General features: G+C 43.3%; 2 protein-coding genes across 4 annotated transcripts in view; both read right to left on the reverse strand.

Annotated features, from left to right (window-relative positions):
* Positions 1 to 1,073: 1,073 nt before the first annotated feature.
* pdcd4b (programmed cell death 4b) lies at positions 1,074 to 11,794 on the reverse strand. Of its 2 annotated transcripts, none has more exons than XM_077226885.1 (12): positions 11,683 to 11,794; positions 11,169 to 11,247; positions 10,598 to 10,900; positions 7,876 to 7,973; positions 7,680 to 7,793; positions 7,301 to 7,522; positions 3,484 to 3,581; positions 3,286 to 3,403; positions 3,060 to 3,167; positions 2,879 to 2,989; positions 2,660 to 2,799; positions 1,074 to 1,759 (listed from the first exon to the last, which is right to left on the reverse strand). In XM_077226885.1, exons 2-12 carry the CDS (start codon positions 11,209 to 11,211, stop codon positions 1,699 to 1,701), a joined length of 1,416 nt encoding a protein of 471 aa, XP_077083000.1. In that variant the 5' UTR covers positions 11,212 to 11,247; positions 11,683 to 11,794; the 3' UTR covers positions 1,074 to 1,698. The 2 variants fall into 2 exon arrangements, with proteins under 2 accessions (XP_077083000.1, XP_077082999.1); XM_077226884.1 differs by having other exon boundaries at positions 11,169 to 11,253; positions 11,683 to 11,772.
* A 307-nt stretch (positions 11,795 to 12,101) lies between these two features.
* The window catches only part of rbm20 (RNA binding motif protein 20), a 68,097-nt gene continuing 55,974 nt past the window's right edge, over positions 12,102 to 24,224 (reverse strand). For both annotated transcript variants that reach the window (XM_077226887.1, XM_077226888.1), the window contains exons 11-14: positions 17,866 to 18,415; positions 16,868 to 16,975; positions 16,374 to 16,495; positions 12,102 to 14,509 (exon numbers count right to left, since the gene is read on the reverse strand). In XM_077226887.1, coding sequence (XP_077083002.1) covers positions 14,441 to 14,509; positions 16,374 to 16,495; positions 16,868 to 16,975; positions 17,866 to 18,415 — 849 coding nt within the window. In that variant the 3' untranslated portion in view covers positions 12,102 to 14,440. The remainder of the gene's footprint in view (positions 14,510 to 16,373; positions 16,496 to 16,867; positions 16,976 to 17,865; positions 18,416 to 24,224) is intronic.

A 24,224-nucleotide genomic window follows, 5' to 3' on the forward strand; every position in this document is an offset into this window, starting at 1 on the left:
TTTTTTGACATATCCTGCACGAATATACAGAGTTTCCAGCTGTTCGCGCATAAATACTCTCCTCTATTGGTTCTTTATTTGTTTATACAGCAGACGTAATATGAATTCGTCTCTGGTCATAATTTAGAGCATATTAACCGTTTTGCCGTGCTGAACACGCAGTAAAAATGCCCCTCCCGCGGCCAAAACCAGACATCTGTGCCGGATGAGAATCCACAACACGGACTGGTGGGATGTTGTCCTGCTTCACTTCACATACGCGCGATAAAATGAGAATTTTAGAATGACAGGAAGCTTATTAATATGACACTTTATTCAACAGGAAAAACAGCTCGTTCCGCGCGTTATACGCATTATGTTTATTTAACGTCATTGCACATGTGCAGTCCTTTCAGTTTAGGTTTTCAATCAAGTGTTAACATGTTCTCTCGATCGGATTACATAAGGGATAAACCACCCCTTTCCTCCGATCGAAATGTCATTCGGATCGAGCTCAATCGGATCGATTAAGGTGTTTACATGAGGGTTTTTTAGTCCGATCGAGCCGTCAATCCGATTATAAGTGTCCATGTGTCAACCATGGTGTCAACTCAACGTGGTCCAGAGAGGGTGTGTGAAACGGGTAAAGAAATGAATGAACCATAGCAAGACTCATGTTTATGTTCTACTGTTCTATGGTTATTATGTTTTATAATTTATTTTATGTAGCTTACATTTTGTTCAAAATGTTTTCAATACCCTTTTGCACATTTTATTTATGTTCAGTAGCTCCTCCTAGCTCAAGCAAATCCACAATTAAATTATTTTTTAAAAGGTCGTCTGTTGACTGTAATATATATATATATATATATATATATATATATATATATATATATATATATATATAATACACACACACAAAACCCCTACAATATAGTTGTTGTTAGCTCAGAGGAGGAGGGGAGTCAGCAAAAAAAATAAAAATAATAATAGAGTACCGGCACCTCTTTTGGGCCACAAAGCACTGCATCCGTCTATCTCTCCATCCATCCGTCCATATCCATCCATCCGCCCATCAATAATTAACTCCCAAGTGAGTAATGACAAACTTTATTTATTATCAATCAGTTTAAACAAAGAGCAAGTAAGTTAAGTACGTTTCACATCCACCAGTCTACTGAAATATAAAAATAAATGTTCTTGACACTTCTGTGAAATGATCCCAGCTGCTGTGCATTGCTCAGTTTTACCCTTTCGTCAGTGACCATCAGAAATGACACCTTTGAAAAGTAAAGGAGAAAATAAACTCAAGCACAGTCATACAAAAGCAGCCCAGGAGGGAGAAAGAGCTTCCAACTTGCATGCCCCCCACTTATAAAGCTATGTACACAAATCCACAAGTCTCTACAAACACTGCTAACTGGAGCACAGGAGTGGCAGTGAACTCGGGAATACAAAACATGGAATGACTAAGACATAAGTGTGGCACTTTCAGGATTAGCTTATAAAGTGACATCAGAAGGATCGGGAGGGGAATTACGTCTCCTTCGGATTTGAAAAGTGCCTGGCCCTTCGGTCACATCGTGTGTTCTGACAGGAGGAAAGGTTTTAGTACTTAAACTTGCATGACAAATAAAAGCAACTTAAAGAAATGCAGAACTCCAGTGAGCATCAGAAGCGGAGCAGCTGCCACAGAGAGGGATTGTGGGACTCCCGAACTCAGAAGCCTTCCAGTTTGAAGCGCCCGCCGTCTCCTTCACTCATGAACCTCTTTCTGCCCCTGACACAACAAAACAAACTATTAGTACGTTTATTTGGGTATATAAAATCATTTTTAATATGATAATAAATTATGTAATTATAAAATATATATTTCATAAGAAATATGACAAATAACTATTTTATTTGGGTACATGACAAAACATTTTTTTTAAAAGTAAACAAAAAAAAGTTAATTTGGGTACATGACATTATGCAATAATACTGATACATTATGATATAATTATGAATATATAAATACATACATTTTATTTATTACTACTATTGATCAATATTTCTAATAATAAATATACATTTCATAAGAAATATGACAAAAAAGAAAAAACTTTAGTTTGGGTACATGACAAGTTTTATGTAATGCTTCAAATAATAATACATTATGTAATAATAAATAAATTATAAACTATAACAGAAAAAAACCTATTCATGAATATACATTTTGTAAGAAATGACAAAAAGGGAAAGAAAACCCTTCATTTGGGTACATGACTAAAATATATAAATACATACTAATAATACATTATGTAATAATATACAAATAAAAATGTTATATATTACAACTATTCATAAATATATCATAATTTATGTAATAAACATTTCATAGAAAATATGACAAAAAAGGACATTTTATTACAAATAAATGAATATTGCATTATGTAATATATTTTATATATTAAAACAAAGTATTTATTGATATTAAATATAATATACATTTTGTAATAATATTGAATATGTTTTCATTACTATTCATAAATAATTTTGTATACAGTACAAATGTATGTAACATTATACATATTTTCATACATTAGTACTGCTATTCATAATAAATATTTTATGTAATAATAACAAAGCAAAGTTATGTCTTTATACAAAAAAACAAAACCCTCACTCACTCACTCACCGACAAGGACAGAGGTCCCGGAGTTTTTTATCAATGACCCCGGCATTAAAGCTCTGCTCCACGAACTGCTCCAGGAGCAAATACGCACACGGCACATCAATACTGATATCTGCCATGTCCAGGTAGACCCTTTCAAATCCCTGTAAGAGGACAGCATTCTGAGAAGCAGCACTTTTAAAGCCGCAGTAACTCAAAACGCCCAGCAGGCGATGCTCATACCCGTCTCAGCTGGTCCACAGTGATGACGGTGGAGGCGCACAGGGACTTCAGCAACTGTAGGATGATCTGAAGCGTTCTGTCGCCTTTAGACTCCAGCACCATGATAACCGCCTGAAGAGAAAACAGATGATCAGGCAGAGCCGAATCAGGCTTGAAATGCCTGTTTTATAGCCGTTATTACCTCGTAAACAAACTCGTGATGAAAATGTGGCACTTCCAGTTCTCTCAAACAGCGCTCGGCCTCCACGGTGTCACCTGATAACAGGTACTCCTTCAACAGGAGGTTAACCTGCAACAACACCGGTTATGCAATCCGTTAGCATGTGTTTTGAAGCTTAATGTGCCGTGAAATCTCCCAGCCTTCCGGTGATATGTGACGCAGCCAGTGAGTGTGTGTGTGTCCTTGCCTCTTTGATGAGTTGATTGACAGGTCTCTGGCCGCCGCCTGAACCCCAGAGGCTGTCGATGCGAAGGCCGGTCCAGCGACTCATTCTCAGCAGCACAGCCGCGCGATCCAGAGCAGCTCTGGGGAAACACACACACACACACACGTCACACTCGGAGAAGAACACAGGAGAACACACAGCGTGTAAAACACTCCATACCTGGCGTATTCGCAGTCCACTCGTCCTTTGTAGCCGTCTATGAAGCTTTTTGAGAGGATGTTGTCGGCAGCGGCTCGAGCGATGAACTGGCCGAGCATCTACAAGACAACAGCAAATGGGAATTAGCCATTTAACATTTACAGGATCACTCATTCTGAGAGCTTTTCCATGAAAAACAGCACTGTGATCCCAGCATCCAAAAAAGAAAAAGAAATTAATTAATAATTAGGCCTATTCGATTTCCTTTTAAATATTTAACAAATATAACAATGTTTCATTATTAAACATTTATTACTACTAATAATAATACTAATATATTACCATTGAATAATAAAATATTTAGAAATCCTTACATTTGGATCAATTTTAAATCGTGATACAATAAGATCAAATAAAATATTAAAATAAATATTTCTTAATATATATATTTATATATATATATATTTAAAAAAAACTTCATAATTCCAGGTAAATATAACTCATTCTGAGAGCTTTCCACGGAAAGCATTTACATATTTCTTGTTGACATCAAAAAAGGAAATGAAATAATTAGTAATTAAAATAGGCCTAAATTAATTTCTTTTAAGCTGCAAAAATGTACAAATAATCCAAATATTAGATATTATTAAACTATAAAATTTCACATAAAATGATACTTTTTGGTCATCTCTCATCTAGGTCCATTTTAAAATGATAATTTAAAAAAAATTAAGTGATATTTCTGGGTCCATTTTTTCATTTAACAGATATTTAAAATGTCGAGGGAAAGATCACTCATTCTAAGAGTTTTCCACTGAAAGCTTTAGATTTCATGTTCACACACACACACAAAAAACCTCACAATTTTCACAGAATCCAAAAGGAACTGAAATCAGATGAAACAGCAGATATTGAATTTAAAAGTACATAAAACAGCCCAAGTTCCTCATCGTAACATTTTTGAAATTCCATTGAAATGTGTGCAACTGTAAACAGAGCAGTTGTGTGCGCCGCTGGAGGAAACACACTGTCACATGCTGCAGTTATACACATCAGTTCATACTGATGGAGGAGGAGGTCAATGTTTGAACACGTGCTGTTTTGGCACATCTACCCTTTGTATTGGGAGCGTAATGGGTGTGAGGGGAAGAAAGGGTTGTGTTTGCCCCATTCTAGCGCTCAAACAACATCTGCTCTAGTGTGTGGAGTGAGGGCTGACAGGAGAGAGCTGGGTAAATGTGTTTGTACAGCAGAGAGTGTGTTTGGAGGCACAGCGCTGACCCAGCATTCTGCACACAGACAGACAAAAGCACAAGCTCTGGGGTTTGTATGAAGCCAAAGGAAACAGCTGAAAGTTTCTTCTGACTGGTTCAATCTGCACCACCAGACGCGCTCCGACCACAGGCTTTTCATTGCTAACCGCAGCTTATCAAACACACTTTTAGCAAAGCAAACATGAAGACGCACCGGAGCTTACAAACTGTGCCAAATGTTACGCTGCAAAAGTTAAGAGAGAGCGGTTCATGACTGTGAACTTTAGCTGATGATTAAATGTCATAAAGATAATTGCGATTAATCTATTCTGTTCATGCCAATTTATGCCAAGATATCATTTATTCATATTTTATGTTGATTCATAACAAAACAAGCATTAGAAATTCTCATTAAAGCTTTGAAAACTGCCATAAAGAATAAAAATATTATTATGGTAAATATATATATATATATACATGGGCGTAGATTACGCGGGGGACGGGCGGGGCGTGTCCCCCCCACTTTTAATAAAATGTAAATTCGTCCCCCGCACTTTTTCACAGCGCAAATGTGTCTATGACAAGCTGAGGTTTCCGCGGGTGTGTATAGCCTGCCCTACATCGAGATTTAAAATCCAAAGAGTCAAGGATAGTCTATCTACATACGTGACTTTCACGCTTCCATGGTAATTAGTCACTCGTGCATTAGTGACCCATCGCACCCGCGCCGAATCCATCAGTTTCATAGAGTTCAAAACGGCAAAAAAACTCTTCACTCCTTTTTCACGAAAAAGTCAAGCACTGTAAGTAAGTTGTCATGTGGTATCCGAATTGTGTTGCACAATGATGAATACCTCTGCCTATTTCTCTTATTGAATAATTAACAAGTTTTGTTGTAAATTGAAAATATTCACTATACCCGCACAAACGTGCACTATGTTCAATCTTTTTTTATTCGTAATGTCTTTTATTTTCACAGATATGTTATCAAAGCCCTTCAATTTAGAATAAACATGGTGATTGTTAATGCTGAATTTGTATGTTCATGCATTAACAGCCATGATCTGCTTGAATCAGGCAATAACATGTGTAGACTATGATGTTTACCATAATTCGTTAACACTTTACAATTAGATAAAAAAGTTTGTAGACAAACTTTAAGTTCTCTTGAAAAAGCCTAACTAGAAAGTTTGAAGTATTTTTAAAAGCTTGACGTTTGAAGGTTTTCAATTGGAAAGTTTTAGTTTAGTAAGACAAACTTTAGGCTATTAAGGAAATGTTATTTTGCCAAAAGAAGAACTTTTATTTGAAGTAAATGTTATTTTTAAATCAGCCTACTTCAGTTTGATATTTAACCATATTATCATGCTTCTCAGTAACACTTATAATTTGAATAATTGTAATGATCAGATATCTAAATCAGAGAATATCATATGTTTGGGCGGTTGACGGGTGGATTATTTATTTTTAACAGTGGATTCGGGGGACTCTAAGTGCACCAGATTAATGAATTTATCTTTAAAATGTACAAAATTTTCTTACGGGGGGGCATTCCCCCGGACCCCCCTACAAGTACCGAGATCCACCTACAATAATACTGTGGGAAACACAGTAGGCTAAATGATGGTGTACGAAAAATTTAAATGTTATTATCTAATTAAAATACATGATCAGGATTTTACCACCTCCGCCTCGTTTTAAGCCAGGAAAATATAAAGAACTGAACATCTGCATTTCTTTCTTTCTGTTTTTTTGCTTTAAAAATAAACGGCATATTAAGCCAATTAACCCGTCAACAAAAGTCTTAAAAAAAAATGGTATTACACTTGACATTCTGTCCCCCTCACTTTTGAAATGATGGCTACGCCCCTGTATATATATATATATACACACACACACATAAAATATTTAACTTTTTGATCAACCTGGTCTACTTTCCAATTACACTGTCATGAATATAATATTAATGTATTAAAGTATAATACCAATATATTATTATAGTAATAGCTTAATACTAATATATTATTCAAATATAAATTCAAAAGTGATTTACTAGAAGTAGACTCGCCTACGGACGTTACTTTAAGCCAGTGATTATGGTTTATAAAGTGATTAATATGGTTATTTTTCTTACAAAAACCCATCGCTTCGCTTCAGAAAAAAGGTATTTTTAAAGGATTATTTTTATGATGGATGAATGCGCTTTTAGGAGCCTCAAAAACTCTTGCACTATTAACTCCCATTAAAAAGCTTGGAAGAGCCAGGATTTTTTTTATATAACTGTGTTTGGCTGAATGAATAAAGTCATATACACCTAGGATGACTTGAGGGTGAGTAAATCATGGGGTAATTTTAATGTTTGGGTGAACTATTCTTTTAAATGTCCTTAGGCATAAACCTGGCATAATCTAAGCCCTGTCTGTGAAACCAGGCCTAAATTAAATGTAAAATGATATGAATGCTAAAAATATATTTTAATGTTTAATACGTAGGGGTTAAGAAGTTTGAACAACTCCCCAGAAGTCTGTGCAGTAGTAACAGTGACAGACACCTTCAGCTCAGTTGCGCTAGCTTTAGCGTGTTACCTGTGGAGCCGCTGGCGTGTCCAGCACCAGGTCGGGCAGCTCTTTGAGCAGTTTGTGGAAGGAGGCCTCCACGTCACCGGCCGTGAGCACGCGCCCGCAGAGCTCGCTGAGCAGTCGTGACGTCAGCTCCCTGTGGCTGGCTTTCGCTTCCAGCGCCAGCGATATGGCTAGCATGGGCACGTCGCCACGCATGCCACTCAGGTTCAGCTCGGCAAGCAGTTCCTGAAGGAACAGAGTGAGATGTTCTGATTATAATGAGAACGCACCGCTCCCAGGTTTGCACAGGCTTGTTTACTCATAAAAATAATTGCATGACACCGATTAGATATGAAAGGGCAAAAGCCGTCTCCTCATTCAACAACACGGTCATAAATCTCACCGCCACTTCATTTGCATCCCCGTGCTCAAAGTACTCTTGAACTATAGGAGTGACCGTCTTCTCAAACGTCTCTTCGTCCAGAGGGAGGACGACCGTCTCGTATACGCAGTTCTCCTGGAGACACACAACGTTTGATGGCTTTGTGCGCCGATTTCATGGTTAAAAACCAAAAGCGAGCGCATCGTGTGGCTCTTACCTGCTCCGCATCGTAATTGGGATCTTTCACATCAACTTTCACATCATCGTCATAAACTTCCCCAGGTGTTCCCCATACGCCTTTACCGCCAGCTCCACCTATAGACACAAAACACATCGTATCTTTTCAAAACAATAAAATACATTGGAGGAACTTCATGTTGAGAACGGATTGAAGAACAAAAACTAAGTGACTCTTTCAATTCCTTCTGCTGTAGCACATGAAAGTACACACTGTTCTTGCAAATGTTAACCGCACAGTGTCATCCCTTCTGAAACTATTACCCTAAACAGGGCCGGTCCCCTTTAATTCACTCCTGGTGACATCATCTCTCGATGAGTGCTGAGCTCCAAAAGCATCAAACTGATACTGAACAAGAAAAAACAGAAAAAAACCCCACCAAAGCAGTTTGTGTACACAAGGCTTAGCATGCTGTAGGTGTTCTGCTACACACTTAAGCTGCCCTAAACCGGTATGACTACTACTTTCGTGGAACATAAAAAGATATTTTATGTTCTTTCTACCATAAAATGGAAGCCAAAAGGCTCCAATGTTGCTTGGTTACCAACATTCTTCAAAATATCTTGTTCTGTATTCCGCAGAAGAAAAAAAGTCATACAGGTTTGGAACAACTTGAAAGAATTTTCCATTTTGATTGACATGATAAAGCTAAAAGAATCACCGTTGAATGGAGCTTTCCGCTGAACACAATACGATTGATTTCCTTCAGCTAGTTCACACTGACCGAGAATACATTTTTCCTCATGTCTGGATAATGGGCAGACGTGCATTATTTGTAGTGTTTTACATACTGAACGCTACATCTATTAAGCATTTCTCATTCTTTATTGTTATAAAACTACATTACAGTAAAAAACACAAACAGAACATACATTTCGTCATAATCATATTTTTTTGGCTTCAGTTTTAGAAACGTTTCTCTCAGTTGGAACTCAAGAACGAGAACAGCTCTAGAGCGAATGAGCCCTTCAGATCGCATAATTCAGTGGAAAATGAATAGAAATGATAATCTGTATAAAGAACTTGTAAGAATAAATCTGTTCAACACCCATTCTCTTCTCTCTTCCGGGATACTTTTCTTCTGTGTTTACACAGGCTCTCAAAACAGCGCCACCATTCTCACAAGTTTGTGCAACAGCTCAAATCTTATTGGACGGCTCGTTTCATCGCGGGGAAACAAAAAAATAAAATAAATCTCGCTTTGCAATTGGTGTGTGAATAGCAACAAAGGGATTTAAAAAGCGTCATCACAACGTACATTTGTGTCGCTTAATTGCGTTCGGTGTGAAAGGTCCTTCAATCTTTTAGGTCAAAATAAATAAGGTTTAGTAAATATTTGGCTGTAATTTGCTCAAGGTTTCGAAATTAAATTACCTAATATCATCAAATTGTTTTTTTTTTTTTTTTGCAGAGAATGTTTATTTTATCTTTTTAAAGTCACAATGAAATGCAAGTATCAAATGATCTTTTTTTTTTTTATTGTGACACACGAGACTTGATTCTATCCATTGGTTGTAGATTGGATGGAGTCAGATCTGAAAGCGAGCTTGCAGTCGACAGTAAGAAAGGGGCGGAGTTTAAACTGACTGATTGGATAAGTTTGTCATTCACCCGAAAAATCGAATTACGTCATTTTGATTAAGAATTACGAGGTCAAAAAAACCCATGCAGGGATAAATCATACACAACATGATCAACATGTTCAAAACATACAGGGTGAATGCCAACTTTAAAAGTATCTTATGTTTGCTCAAACTAGATCAAATGAGAAATCTGACAGAAAACATGTCACCAATTTTGTATTTCTGGTTTAAGGGCAAAACAACACTATTGGCTTCAGCTCAGCCTGACCGTAAAGAATATTTGAATAGTGGAGCACTTCCAAACCTACTACACTTTCACTGCAACGCCTACATCTGAAGGGTTCTGGCCAAAAAAAAAAAAAGCTAACAGGATCTCCTGCCCTGCCCTGTGGGCCGACTTAACCAGCAGTTACATAACACAAACAGGGCCGACTGTGCCATCGCAGAGGGAATCAAAAAGAGAAGTGTACCATTAAGTCATCTTGCGGGTGATGGGGGAGGTGGAAAGGTCAGGAGGGGCGATAATCTCAGCTAAAACACTAATCTAGACAATTAAATGATCACCGACAGACACAAAGAGAGTCGAATGTTGTTTTTTTGCAGGCTTGGCATTAGGTTAGCAAGTCAGCATACATGTGGCGTACTTGACGCAGCCAGTCGGACAGTATGTAGGCCGTTTCTGCAAGCCAGAGTTTCCCAAATCAATTTAGGTCTGTTGCACTCAGAGACGTTGAACCCTCTAAAAAGGACCAGCACTGTGTAAAACAACATCTGAATGAATGGGAGCGATCGTCTGTTATGGACGTATGTGTGAATACGGGTGGAGTTTGGTAGATTGTAGTGTGTCAGTCCGTTCACTCGGACGTCTAACTGGCTAAAATAAAGCAGCGGATGGCGGAACAGATCCAGGTCAACACTAAATTTGCTTTGAACGCATATAAACGAAGCCCAAGCACACTGAACTTCAATGCAGTTTATTCGCTTTTAAGTGCAGTTCCAAAGATCAGTTAAATCAAAACCTCTACAGTCCAGAATGTTTTCGTCTGTTGGGTGTGGACGCGAATATGTTGTGGTTCTTGGTGTGAACGGGCTTTAAGGAATGAAAACAGCACCAATACCTTTCTTCGGCAGGCCTCGTCCCTTGCCCATCCTGGACCTCCGGTTGAGCAGTTTGCCCTTTGGGCTGGTGGGTGGAACCGTGGACCGGACCGCATCGCTGTTATCACTCAGCGAGTCGCCCCGGCCCGAGTCCCGGGAGGAGTTCTTCCTCAGACGTCTCTTCACCTTGGCTTTGAGTCTTGCCTCGTGAATGCTGCCGGTGGGGGCCAATATCCAGTTTCCGTTGATCTCGTTATTGGCATTTCCAGCGAAGGTGCTGTCCTCGTCCCCGGAGGGGAAGGAATCACTAAGATTTCCGGCCTCTGTGGATTACAATATGTGAATATGCATGACAAATTATATAATGAGACTAAATATACATAAAAAGAGCATTAGCACTAGGGGCCACTTTAAAGACTTTTTATTCCACTGAGAGAGTAAAATCAATTGATACTCCTGACCTTGGCAACTTCACCAAGACTTATATCAAATACAAAATATAAGGGCAAATAGTTCTCAAACACTGACCTAGAAACATTTAAAATTATATAAAATCACTATCTCACGCGATAAAAATCAACTAAAACTTACCAACAGGGTTTGCATTTAGCCATGCCTCACAGTCAGTTGCCATGGTTAGTTTTGCAGCGTATGAAATGTGCCGTTGCACCTAGGACTGCAGAAATATTAACGTTAACATTTCTAAAATATAAATGAATTAATAAATGAAAACACTTAGACAGCAGCTCCAATCAGCAGCGTCCACAAGCCTGATACTGTGGAAATGGACGCAATACCACACAGACAAAAGATCTGCAGTCTCTACAACAAAATTGTTTTGGTAAAGCAAAATTAGTTTTTATAATCATTTTATTAACGCGTTTTACATTTGACGCAGAGTACGCATTTCATGTTTGGCGTTATGTGCACGCGCAAATGCACGAGCGCAACATAAACATAAACAAAGCCTCAGGACGTGCAACGGACAAACGCGTTTTTGCCTTTATTTGACGCAGCGTGTAAGGTAAAGCCTTCTAAAGTGTTATATAGAAAAATAAGTTTCTTCCCAATAACAGCCAGTCGATGAAGAACCAATCCTACTAACCTGCTTTATCGCGAAGCCCAAGCTCGGACGTACTCTCTCCGCTGATGTTGATTTTGTGTTCTCTGCCCAGCAACTCGATAGTGTAAGGCTGCCCTGCGAACTCTCTGATTGGTCAGAAAAATAGAGGCGGATAACAAAATGACCAATGAAAATTGGGTTCTGACGAACAGGTCTTTCTCGTATTTTCTACGAGGCGTTCGTTGAAGATCGTGACTTTCCGCCGCCCTGCGATGGGCGCTGGAACAGATGTGATGTCATTATGTAATACACTGCGCATGGTTGAGGATAAAGTCACCTTTTCTCTGTTTTATTATTCAACTGACCCATTTTAAAATAAGACGATGTTTAAAAAAAGATGCGAGGGTTATTTCATAATGTGCAGGCCAATACATGTCATTCAGGACCATCATGGGACATGATATTTTCCAAAATGTTTATTCAATATTTGCATCAATGCAACCCAAAAATAATTATACAGATTGTTCTTCCAGAAAATGGGATGCTATTATTAACAGAATATAAAACAGCGGAGAAAAAGTTTTCCAGAACCATTCCAATAATATACTCGCATTATAACACACACACACTCACTCAGTTTTTTTTTATCTTCAAACAAATAAATTTGATAATTAGACAAATAAGCATGGTCCAGTTCAAGTATCCCTAAAGTCTGAGCTCTGTGTACAGCAATGATGAAAAGCAAAATAGTATGACAGACATTACAAAGAAACCGATTTCCATGTTCAACCGAGTTTTTTTTCCCCAGCATTTTGAGATTTACACTGTACCTCCACCAAAAAGGCACTTTATTAATAGAAAGTGATCATTTCAAGCATGAAACAGATTGAAGACCTGAACACTGACAAAAAACAACAACAACAGAATATTCACAAGTATTAACCTGAGGATAATTTTACACCTCTTGAAATTTAAATAAGGCACATCTGAAGTATATAGAGGAAAATCAACACATATGCAAGCTTTAGAGTATGAATGAGGCAGATGCAAATGATGTAAACACTACACTTACCAGTGCATTTCACATTCTGATACATATTTTTCACAGTGTAATAAAAATTCCTGGACTGCAGCGGATACACACCTCCTTGTGTCCTACGATTAAGGGCAGTGCAGTTTACCGAAAAAAATTACGTTCCTCTATGAAATTCTTTCTTTCTTCACTACGAAACGAAATGAAGATATTTTGCAGAAAGTTCCTGCTTACTTTTTTCCATACAAAGATAATAAATGGGAACTGAGGCTGTTACAGTGGTTTTTCAAAGCCTCACTCATGACATGTGGGAGAAAAAAGATATTTGTTAAGTTATTAGAAGATAACTTATTCAATCACTCGTTTCAGGTAAAATGTCATTACTGATAATCCATTACTGAATACAAATTACATTATGAAAATTGTAGTTATTAGCGTAACCTATTACATGTCACATTTTAGGTAATATAATCAGATTACTTTTTGATTACTTTTGACTAGGAAATCAAATATGAAACCGATATGAAAATTTTGGCAGATGCCGATAACCGATAATTCTTTATATTTGAAAGCCGATAACCAATATGTTGGCTGATAAATATAAATCCAAATTGTTATACCATTTTTGAGAGCCTGATTACAAAAACAAAAGCCTCACCTTTAATAAATGTCACACAATAAATATGTTCTCATTATAATATTATATGTGACAGACTTGCGCTGCACATGTTGCATATTTAGTATTTTCCTTTTTTGAAGTAATTCTAATCAAATTTCAAGCCATCATGGTGAACAGTGCACATCTGAAGTGTCTCAACTGAAGGCTGATCGACTTTAATATATCGGCAAAATGTTCTGATTGGGCCGAAAAAGATAACATTAAATATATATCGATATATCGTGCATCCCTTTTATTGACCTAACTCATGCATCACATTGATCTTGACACTTGTAGCATATTGATATAAAAATGCAAAGAGATAGAAAATATATTCACTCTTTATCAACAACGTGAAGTAAATTGACGAAAAGCAAATAATTAATTACATCTTAAAATGTTAAAATTAAAAGAAAAATAATTTTAAATAAAAACGATCAAAATAAAACACCAACTAAAAAATATTTAACTTGTTTATGGTGTGTGGCCTCTTAATTTTCTAGTGGCCGTTCTTGTGTGATCAATTCCACAAAACTGGAAGACTTTCTGAACATATACAAGCAATAGGATTTTTTTAGAAAAGAAAATTTAAAGGAATAAATTAGGAGAATTAGGCATAATCATTGAATTATGAATAATTTACTACCATTTTGTGATTAAGTAATCATGTAATCAATAAAAAGTAACTGTAGTCGGATTACAAGTATTTTAAAATGTAATATAATCTAATTACAAGTATTTCATTTTAGGAATCTGATTATGTAATCCAGATTACATAAATCTCCAGCACTGTACATGGACTACTTGAAGTCCCCATTCACTTGCATTGTATAGCAGCATAAAAATCACTGACAAAAAAAGTAATACTGTATGTGTTTAAATATTTTCCAGTGAACTATTCCTTTAAAATATGATTATTCAAAAAAAATAAATAATAATAATTCGTAAAAACTTTCATACAATTCACATTGCTATGAACTAGAGCACACAGAGGATCCAATTGCTCCGGTTCTCCATGTGTCCCTTTCCTCTCCTCTTGGTGTTGTGTCTCTCTGTCTCCGTCTCATTCAGTGTGTCCCAGCAGTGATGATGATAGTCTCACGTGAGCTTCACTCAGTTTTTGGCGACTCCGTGTGGAAGTCAAAGAGACTTTCCTGTGCCAGCTGCGACAGATACTTCTATAAAAACACAAACAATCCCCCATTAAATTACACAAACATCAGTTTACTTTTAGATTACAGGCATAAGAGCAGCCATTCAGCCTTGAAGAGCAACAGTTTGGTTTCTCTGACTAAAATGGCTGACTGACAGCACCTGATTGTTATACTGAAGTTAGTTTATGCATGTTTCTAAGCTCTTTTGGCTCAGAAACCAAACTCTATTAAAATATACTTTTTAAACCCATAAGTTTATGTAATTTCTTCACTGGCAATATCCAACAGTGGAAAAAATGACAAAAAACGGATTTTATAGCTAGATATTTATGTATCCTAATCTAGTCATCAAGTAATATTGATGCACTTTTTTCATAAATTGACAAAATAGTAACACATTTTATAGGTGCAAAATGATTTGCACTACTGTTGTGCAGATAAGTATGGACTTGACTGTTGAGTCAAGTTGAGGTCTGTTTTAATGACATAAAAGTGCCTTTAGTCGAAGAAACTCCCACAAATGAGTCCTACCAAAAATCGTACTTGTTTACCAGTGAAACAAGGAGAGCTGAAAAACAAGAAGGTCAAAATGTGGGAGGAAAGCAGGTGTTTCCTGTAGTGTTTACAGTCTCTCTCTCTCGCTCGGTTTCACCTGTCTTGCTCTTCTGGTGTTAAATTCTCACTGTAGTTCTTGTAAACTCAACACGGCTGGCAGAGCTCGAGCCGGAGAAGTGAGGTATGAGGTGACGCTGTTTGGCCGACCGCTCTGGTGTGAGAGACGTGACAACTGGCTGTGGTCTGACTGTGATGACGGGGAATGTTCGGCTCTGAGCCGCCTCAACTATGTTGTGTTGGAAAGTGTGTTCGTCTGTCTGTATATGTGTGTTTCTGAGGGGTTATAATGAGAAACCGTATCCCACCCTGAGGACTGGGCTCCTTAGATCAGTCAGTTTTACATTGCTGTCACCAGTGGTGGTGAACTAACAACTAAGTGTAGCCTTTTTAGTAACAAGGTACTATTTCCAACAAGTAGCAGTGTAGTGTGGCCAAATGCTACATCACTGTTTGAATTTCACATTGTTTGCGTTGTTTGGCTTTAATGCCAAGCGAGCAATAGTCAAATACGCTCTGCTAAGTGGTTGTCTCAGTCCACTCTGATTCATTCAAAGAAACAATTCACTGATTCGAGTTGCTTGAGCAGTTTCCATGTAGTTAGTGAGACTGTAGTTTAGCTAATCTTATACGTTCTGCTAGAAAGTGTGATTCATGTTAGTAAATGGGTTAATTCAGGAAGAGATTTTACGAAACGATTCACTGATTCGAGTTGCTTGAGCAGCTTCCATGTACAACTGTAGTTAGTTACATAGTTTAGATAATCTCTTTTATTATATTTTTAATGTATTTTTATTATTATTTTGAATACATTTTTATTGGTATATTTTTAGTTTTCATGTTCATTTTGGTTTAATTTTTAGTCATATCTTTATGAGCTTTTGTCGTTTTATTAGTTGTCTTTTCAAATCTTTCATAAATAATTTTATTTAGCTTTAATTAATTTTTATTTCAGTTAAAGTTAAAAAAAAAATTTCAGGTAATAGTTTTAAGTGCTTCAACTTCAACTTATTTCAGTTTATTGCAAAGGCAACATTTTTGATTTTCATTTAGTTCAAGCTTTTTAACTAATATTTATATATTATTTTATTTCAGCTTTATTTTCAACACCGCACTAGAGTTAAAGCTGTTTAAATCATCGTTTGACTGTCGTTTATGGTTTTGTATTGTCATGGTGACAAAGCAGTAAAATTGCATATAACTTTAAAGGTTAAGAAAGAGAAAACATTCATATTTTAATGGAAAGAGAAAGGAAGACTGCATGTTAGTATATGACCTGTAGGTTCCTGTAGTGAATTGTACTCCGACAGTGTGACGTCTTGGCTGTTTGTTCGCTGTTGTAAAACAAGCCACACAGGTTGCAATAAAATCCCGTCCTTGGCACAATGAACTCCACACCTGCCAAAACAACAAAACCAGACAGAAATCAGAACAACACCAAACCGATACATTTTCTGAGCCATGTCTCATTTACTGTGTGTGTGCAGGGGTGTAAAGTCAGCTCCTCTGTGAGGGAATCAAATGTGTTAGCTGTGTGGTAATGAGTGTACAAGCTCAGGCCTCGAGGGTGCAATTCACACCTCACTCAACAGGATGACAAATGCTCCACTCACATCAGCCGGCCTTAAAGGCTTCAGTTACCCACCGAGAGCCTACATCACAGCCAGAGCTGCTCAAAGCGCCGCTATTACTATTGCTCATGCTTTCTTCTTCCGGACTAAACAGCGTTTACGTCATGTGGCTCGAATCTCTTGACACTGGTGGATGTACCTAACGGTATGCTGTGTTCACTAATGGCTTTCTCCTGATCCTGAGAAGGTGACGCAGCACAGATGTCTGTCGCCTGAGGTGAAGTGGCCGGTAATGAGTCAGGAATATCTAGAATAGAAAAGCAGGTGGAATGATGAGTCTAAGCACATGTTATTTTATCTACAGCCTTTAAATCACATTAAACTGCCACTAAAGGTTCAAAAATGCCCTCTAAGATTTCCTAGCAAGTAGATTTTAAATGCAACTTCTAAAAAATGTGGTTGAATTTTACAGTTTTTGTAGAAAAAAAAAAGAGTTTACATTTTAACAAATAGGTTTTGAAAATTACTTTGTCAAAAAATAGTTATCAAAATGTCAAAGCTTTTACACACAACAAAAAAGCACGTGTAATCAAGTTACATTTTTTCTTGGCTAATCAAAACAAATAGCTCTCCAGAGTAACTAAAAATGATCTTAAATGCAACAAAAAAATCCAAATGCGGTTTCAGCGGATATCATCTTGTGCAGGAGCAGTTAAGTTCATTTCTAAGTTACTTTCGAGAGCATGCAAAAACGAACATGGTACAAGCAGTGATGTCCGATTCACAGGCAAATGATTCTCAATAGGAGTCAAAAGGATTCATTACTTTTCAAACTCACTCATGATTTAATGGTTTGAAGTACTCAGTCAGCGAATATGAACAGCAATCTTAATCAAGCGATTATTAATTTAGATTCACATTATAGAATTCTATGACATTTATGCATTTGGCAGATATTTTTATTCAAAGCGATATTCATTGCATTCAAGGTACACATTTGATCAGTTCTTGCTTTCCAACGGAATCGAACCCATGACTGGCGTTGTTAGCGCCATGCTCTACTTTTCGAACTACATGATGGCTACCGTAGTTATGAGGAACTATTAAGAACTATGTGTTAGTTGTATCAGGAAGTAGCCTTCCTCAGCACTGGGTTTATACATGCATTTACTGACAAACTTATATGACTGTGGGTACCTTTCTTCTGACTGTCCTGTTTGAGACATGGTTCCTTGTTGTCCATCTCTGTCTCCTTTCTCTCGTCATTACTCGAGTCTGTCACTTTTCCACTTTCACATGTGCTGCTGTGGTTAGGAGGCCCAGCTGGTGTGGCTGTGGTGGTCTGTGTAACAATATCAGTCGTGGTGCAGGTCTCCTCCAAAGCGCTCTTGAACTCGTGGGACGGGAACTGGTTGATTTGAGATACCGGCTGCTCTGGGACAGATGACTTCAGGGGCATCTCTCCGGGGCAGGACTGAGCACCTCCAGAGATTTCGTCTGGGACCAAATCCTGTGTTGGAAGGGCAGGAGGGTCTACCACAGTGTCCTCAACTTTTGTTGGGGTTTCTGAATTTGGTTTAGGGCTCTCTTTCGTCGACTGACCGGGCTCAACTCTCGGGTCCTCCTCCTGAAGGTCAGGTAGATCAGGTTCAACTATAGAGTCATCCTCTCCTCCGACTTCATCTACGGTCACCAGTTCCTCCATGCTTTTAGGATACCAGCTCTCCTCCTCTCCACTTTCCAGTCCCTTGGCAAGAAATGAATACTTTCATTCAGCAAGAATGAATTAATTTGATCGAAAGAGAGAGTAAAGTATTTATAATGTTACAAAAGATTTCTATTTCTAATATCAGCTGTTCTTTTGAACTCATCAAATAATCCTGAATGAAAAAATATATGTATCACTGTTTCCACAAAAGTATTAAGAAGCAAAACTGTTTTTGTCACTGTAAAAGTGACAAAAGTGAAGTGACTGTAGTGAAGCGCATGATGTAGGAATAAACAAAATAGTCATTAAACTTCAAACACAATAAACAGGAGAATAACATGGAGAAACACAACCACGCATACATTGATGATACAGGACCAAGACCAACTCAAACTGAGGGCTTAAATACAGAGCACACGATCAGTTAAACACACAGGAAAACAGGCAAACAGAAACTGAACTCAATGAAAACTGACTGAGGACGGGCATCCTGCAGTCATGAAAGGTAATGGGCAGGTGGGCAGGGTGGTGCCCACTTGGAAGCCCTTAAGGGGTGTCCAGTGTGATACAGAAGCCAGGTAGGCGCCGGTAATTCATGGAGCCTTCATGGAGGAACAACCTCCTCGACCACTGTAGCCATGAGGAAGGGTCTTGACTGAGGGACATGAGGGACGGATCTTGGCTTGAGCGGGCTCGTGACTGAGCTCAGGGGCTGGAGGGAGCTCGTGACTGAGCTCAGGGGCTGGAGAAAGCTCGTGACTGAGCTCAGGGGCTGGAGAAAGCTCGTGACAGAGCTCAGGGGCTGGAGAAAGCTCGTGACTGAGCTCAGGGGCTGGAGCGGGCTCGTGACTTAGGCCAGGGGCTGGAGCGGGCTCGTGACTGAGGCCAGGGGCTGGAGCGGGCTTGTGACTGAGCTCAGGGGCTGGAGCGGGCTCGTGACTGAGCTCAGGGGCTGGAGTGGGCTCGTGACTGAGGTCAGGGGCTGGAGAGAGCTTGTGACTGAGCTCAGGGGCTGGAGAGAGCTCGTGACTGAGCTCAGGGGCTGGAGAGAGCTTGTGACTGAGCGAGCTCAGGGGCTGGAGAGAGCTCGTGACTGAGGTCAGGGGCTGGAGCGGGCTCGTGACTGAGGCCAGGGGCTGGAGCGGGCTCGTGACTGACGCCAGGGGCTGGAGAGAGCTCGTGACTGAGGCCAGGGGCTGGAGAGAGCTCGTGACTGAGGCCAGGGGCTGGAGAGAGCTCGTGACTGAGGTAAGGGGCTGGAGCGGGCTCGTGACTAAGGCCAGGGGCTGGAGCGGGCTCGTGACTGAGGCCAGGGGCTGGAGCGGGCTTGTGACTGAGCTCAGGGGCTGGAGAGAGCTTGTGACTGAGGTCAGGGGCTGGAGAGAGCTTGTGACTGAGGTCAGGGGCTGGAGAGAGCTCGTGACTGAGCTCAGGGGCTGGAGAGAGCTCGTGACTGAGGTCAGGGGCTGGAGCGGGCTCATGACTGAGGCCAGGGGCTGGAGCGGGCTCGTGACTGAGGCCAGGGGCTGGAGTGGGCTTGTGACTAAGGTCAGGGGCTGGAGTGGGCTTGTGACTGAGCTCAGGGGCTGGAGCGGGCTCATAACTGAGCTCAGGGGCTGGAGTGGGCTCGTGACAGAGGTCAAGGGCTGGAGAGACCTTGTGACAGGTCAGGGGCTGGAGAGAGCTTGTGACTGAGGTCAAAGGCTGGAGAGATCTCGTGACTGAGGTCAGGGGCTGGAGAGAGCTCGTGACTGAGCTCAGGGGCTGGAGAGAGCTTGTGACTGAGCTCAGGGGCTGGAGGGAGCTCGTGACTGAGCTCAGGGGCTGGAGAGAGCTTGTGACTGAGCTCAGGGGCTGGAGAGAGCTCGTGACTGAGGTAAGGGGCTGGAGCGGGCTCGTGACTGAGGCCAGGGGCTGGAGCGGGCTCGTTACTGAGCTCAGGGGCTGGAGTGGGCTTGTGACTGAGCTCAGGGGCTGGAGAGAGCTTGTGACTGAACTCAGGGGCTGGAGCGGGCTCGTGACTGAGGCCAGGGGCTGGAGAGAGCTCGTGACTGAGCTCAAGGGCTGGAGGGAGCTTATGACTGAGGTAAGGGGCTGGAGCGGGCTCGTGACTGAGGTAAGGGGCTGGAGCGGGCTCGTGACTGAGGCCAGGGGCTAGAGCAGGCTCGTGACTGAGGCCAGGGGCTGGAGCGGGCTTGTGACTGAGCTCAGGGGCTGGAGAGAGATTGTGACTGAGGTCAGGGGCTGGAGAGAGCTGGTGACTGAGCTCAGGGGCTGAAGGGATCTTGTGACTGAGCTCAGGGGCTGGAGAGAGCTCGTGACTGAGCTCAGGGGCTGGAGAGAGCTCGTGACTGAGGTCAGGGGCTGGAGCGGGCTCATGACTGAGGCCAGGGGCTGGAGCGGGCTCGAGACTGAGGCCAGGGGCTGGAGCAGGCTAGTGACTGAGGTCAGGGGCTGGAGCGGGCTTGTGACTGAGCTCAGGGGCTGGAGCGGAGCTCGTGACTGAGCTCAGGGGCTGGAGCGGAGCTCGTGACTGAGCTCAGGGGCTGGAGTGGGCTCGTGAGAGTAGGCTGGAGAGAGGCTGGAGAGATCTCGTGACAGAGGTCAGGGGCTGGAGAGAGCTTGTGACTGAGGTCAGGGGCTGGAGAGAGCTCATGACTGAGGTCAGGGGCTGGAGAGAGCTCATGACTGAGGTCAGGGGCTGGAGCGGGCTTGTGACTGAGGTCAGGGGCTGGAGCGGGCTTGTGACTGAGTTCAGGGGCTGGAGTGGGCTTGTGACTGAGCTCAGGGGCTGGAGCGGGCTCGTGACTGAGCTCAGGGGCTGGAATAGGCTTGTGATTGAGGTCAGGGGCTGGAGAGAGCTCGTAACTGAGGTCAGGGGCTGGGGAGATCTCGTGACTGAGCTCAGGGGCTGGAGCGGGCTTGTGACTGAGGTCAGGGGCTGGAGTGGGCTTGTGACTGAGGTCAGGGGCTGGAGAGGGCTCGCGACTGAGCTCAGGGGCTGGAGTGGGCTCGTGACTGAGGTCAAGGGTTGGAGTGGGCTCGTGACTGAGGCCAGGGGCTGGAGAGAGCTCGTGACTGAGGCCAGGGGCTGGAGAGAGCTCGTGACTGAGGCCAGGGGCTGGAGAGAGCTCGTGACTGAGGTAAGGGGCTGGAGCGGGCTCGTGACTAAGGCCAGGGGCTGGAGCGGGCTCGTGACTGAGGCCAGGGGCTGGAGCGGGCTTGTGACTGAGCTCAGGGGCTGGAGAGAGCTTGTGACTGAGGTCAGGGGCTGGAGAGAGCTTGTGACTGAGGTCAGGGGCTGGAGAGAGCTCGTGACTGAGCTCAGGGGCTGGAGAGAGCTCGTGACTGAGGTCAGGGGCTGGAGCGGGCTCATGACTGAGGCCAGGGGCTGGAGCGGGCTCGTGACTGAGGCCAGGGGCTGGAGTGGGCTTGTGACTAAGGTCAGGGGCTGGAGTGGGCTTGTGACTGAGCTCAGGGGCTGGAGCGGGCTCATAACTGAGCTCAGGGGCTGGAGTGGGCTCGTGACAGAGGTCAAGGGCTGGAGAGACCTTGTGACAGGTCAGGGGCTGGAGAGAGCTTGTGACTGAGGTCAAAGGCTGGAGAGATCTCGTGACTGAGGTCAGGGGCTGGAGAGAGCTCGTGACTGAGCTCAGGGGCTGGAGAGAGCTTGTGACTGAGCTCAGGGGCTGGAGGGAGCTCGTGACTGAGCTCAGGGGCTGGAGAGAGCTTGTGACTGAGCTCAGGGGCTGGAGAGAGCTCGTGACTGAGGTAAGGGGCTGGAGCGGGCTCGTGACTGAGGCCAGGGGCTGGAGCGGGCTCGTTACTGAGCTCAGGGGCTGGAGTGGGCTTGTGACTGAGCTCAGGGGCTGGAGAGAGCTTGTGACTGAACTCAGGGGCTGGAGCGGGCTCGTGACTGAGGCCAGGGGCTGGAGAGAGCTCGTGACTGAGCTCAAGGGCTGGAGGGAGCTTATGACTGAGGTAAGGGGCTGGAGCGGGCTCGTGACTGAGGTAAGGGGCTGGAGCGGGCTCGTGACTGAGGCCAGGGGCTAGAGCGGGCTCGTGACTGAGGCCAGGGGCTGGAGCGGGCTTGTGACTGAGCTCAGGGGCTGGAGAGAGATTGTGACTGAGGTCAGGGGCTGGAGAGAGCTGGTGACTGAGCTCAGGGGCTGAAGGGATCTTGTGACTGAGCTCAGGGGCTGGAGAGAGCTCGTGACTGAGCTCAGGGGCTGGAGAGAGCTCGTGACTGAGGTCAGGGGCTGGAGCGGGCTCATGACTGAGGCCAGGGGCTGGAGCGGGCTCGAGACTGAGGCCAGGGGCTGGAGCAGGCTAGTGACTGAGGTCAGGGGCTGGAGCGGGCTTGTGACTGAGCTCAGGGGCTGGAGCGGAGCTCGTGACTGAGCTCAGGGGCTGGAGCGGAGCTCGTGACTGAGCTCAGGGGCTGGAGTGGGCTCGTGAGAGTAGGCTGGAGAGAGGCTGGAGAGATCTCGTGACTGAGGTCAGGGGCTGGAGAGAGCTTGTGACTGAGGTCAGGGGCTGGAGAGAGCTCATGACTGAGGTCAGGGGCTGGAGAGAGCTCATGACTGAGGTCAGGGGCTGGAGCGGGCTTGTGACTGAGGTCAGGGGCTGGAGCGGGCTTGTGACTGAGTTCAGGGGCTGGAGTGGGCTTGTGACTGAGCTCAGGGGCTGGAGCGGGCTCGTGACTGAGCTCAGGGGCTGGAATAGGCTTGTGATTGAGGTCAGGGGCTGGAGAGAGCTCGTAACTGAGGTCAGGGGCTGGGGAGATCTCGTGACTGAGCTCAGGGGCTGGAGCGGGCTTGTGACTGAGGTCAGGGGCTGGAGTGGGCTTGTGACTGAGGTCAGGGGCTGGAGAGGGCTCGCGACTGAGCTCAGGGGCTGGAGTGGGCTCGTGACTGAGGTCAAGGGTTGGAGTGGGCTCGTGACTGAGGTCAAGGGCTGGAGTGGGCTTGTGACTGAGGTCAGGGGCTGGAGCGAGCTAGTTACTGAGTTCAGGGGCTGGAACAGGCTCGTGACAGAGTTCAGGGGCTGGATCGGGCTTGTGACTGAGTTCAGGGGCTGGAGTGGGCTTGTGACTGAGGTCAGGGGCTGGAGCGGGCTTGTTACTGAGTTTAGGGGCTGGAGCGGGCTCGTGACTGAGGTCAGGGGCTGGAGCGGGCTTGCGACTGAGGTCAGGGGCTGGAGCGGGCTTGTGACTGAGCTCAGGGGCTGGAGTGGGCTTGTGACTGAGCTCAGGGGCTGGAGCGGGCTCGTGACTGAGCTCAGGGGCTGGAATAGGCTTGTGATTGAGGTCAGGGGCTGGAGAGAGCTCGTAACTGAGGTCAGGGGCTGGGGAGATCTCGTGACTGAGCTCAGGGGCTGGAGCGGGCTTGTGACTGAGGTCAGGGGCTGGAGTGGGCTTGTGACTGAGGTCAGGGGCTGGAGAGGGCTCGTGACTGAGGTCAAGGGTTGGAGAGATCTCATGACTGAGGTCAGGGGCTGGAGTGGGCTCGTGACTGAGGTCAGGGGCTGGAGTGGGCTCGTGACTGAGTTCAGGGGCTGGAACGGGCTCGTGACAGAGTTCAGGGGCTGGAACGGGCTCATGACAGAGTTCAGGGGCTGGATCGGGCTTGTGACTGAGTTCAGGGGCTGGAGTGGGCTTACGACTGAGGTCAGGGGCTGGAGCGGGCTTGTTACTGAGTGTAGGGGCTGGAGCGGGCTCGTGACTGAGGTCAGGGGCTGGAGCGGGCTTGTGACTGAGCTCAGGGGCTGGAGCAGGCTCGTGACTGAGTTCAGGGGCTGGAGTGGGCTTGTGACTGAGGTCAGGGGCTGGAGCAGGCTTGTTACTGAG

The sequence above is a fragment of the Siphateles boraxobius genome, unplaced genomic scaffold (genome assembly GCF_051911475.1).
Source record: "Siphateles boraxobius isolate OS27281-9 unplaced genomic scaffold, OSU_SipBor_1 13, whole genome shotgun sequence".
In the NCBI taxonomy this organism is placed as follows: Eukaryota; Metazoa; Chordata; class Actinopteri; order Cypriniformes; family Leuciscidae; genus Siphateles; species Siphateles boraxobius.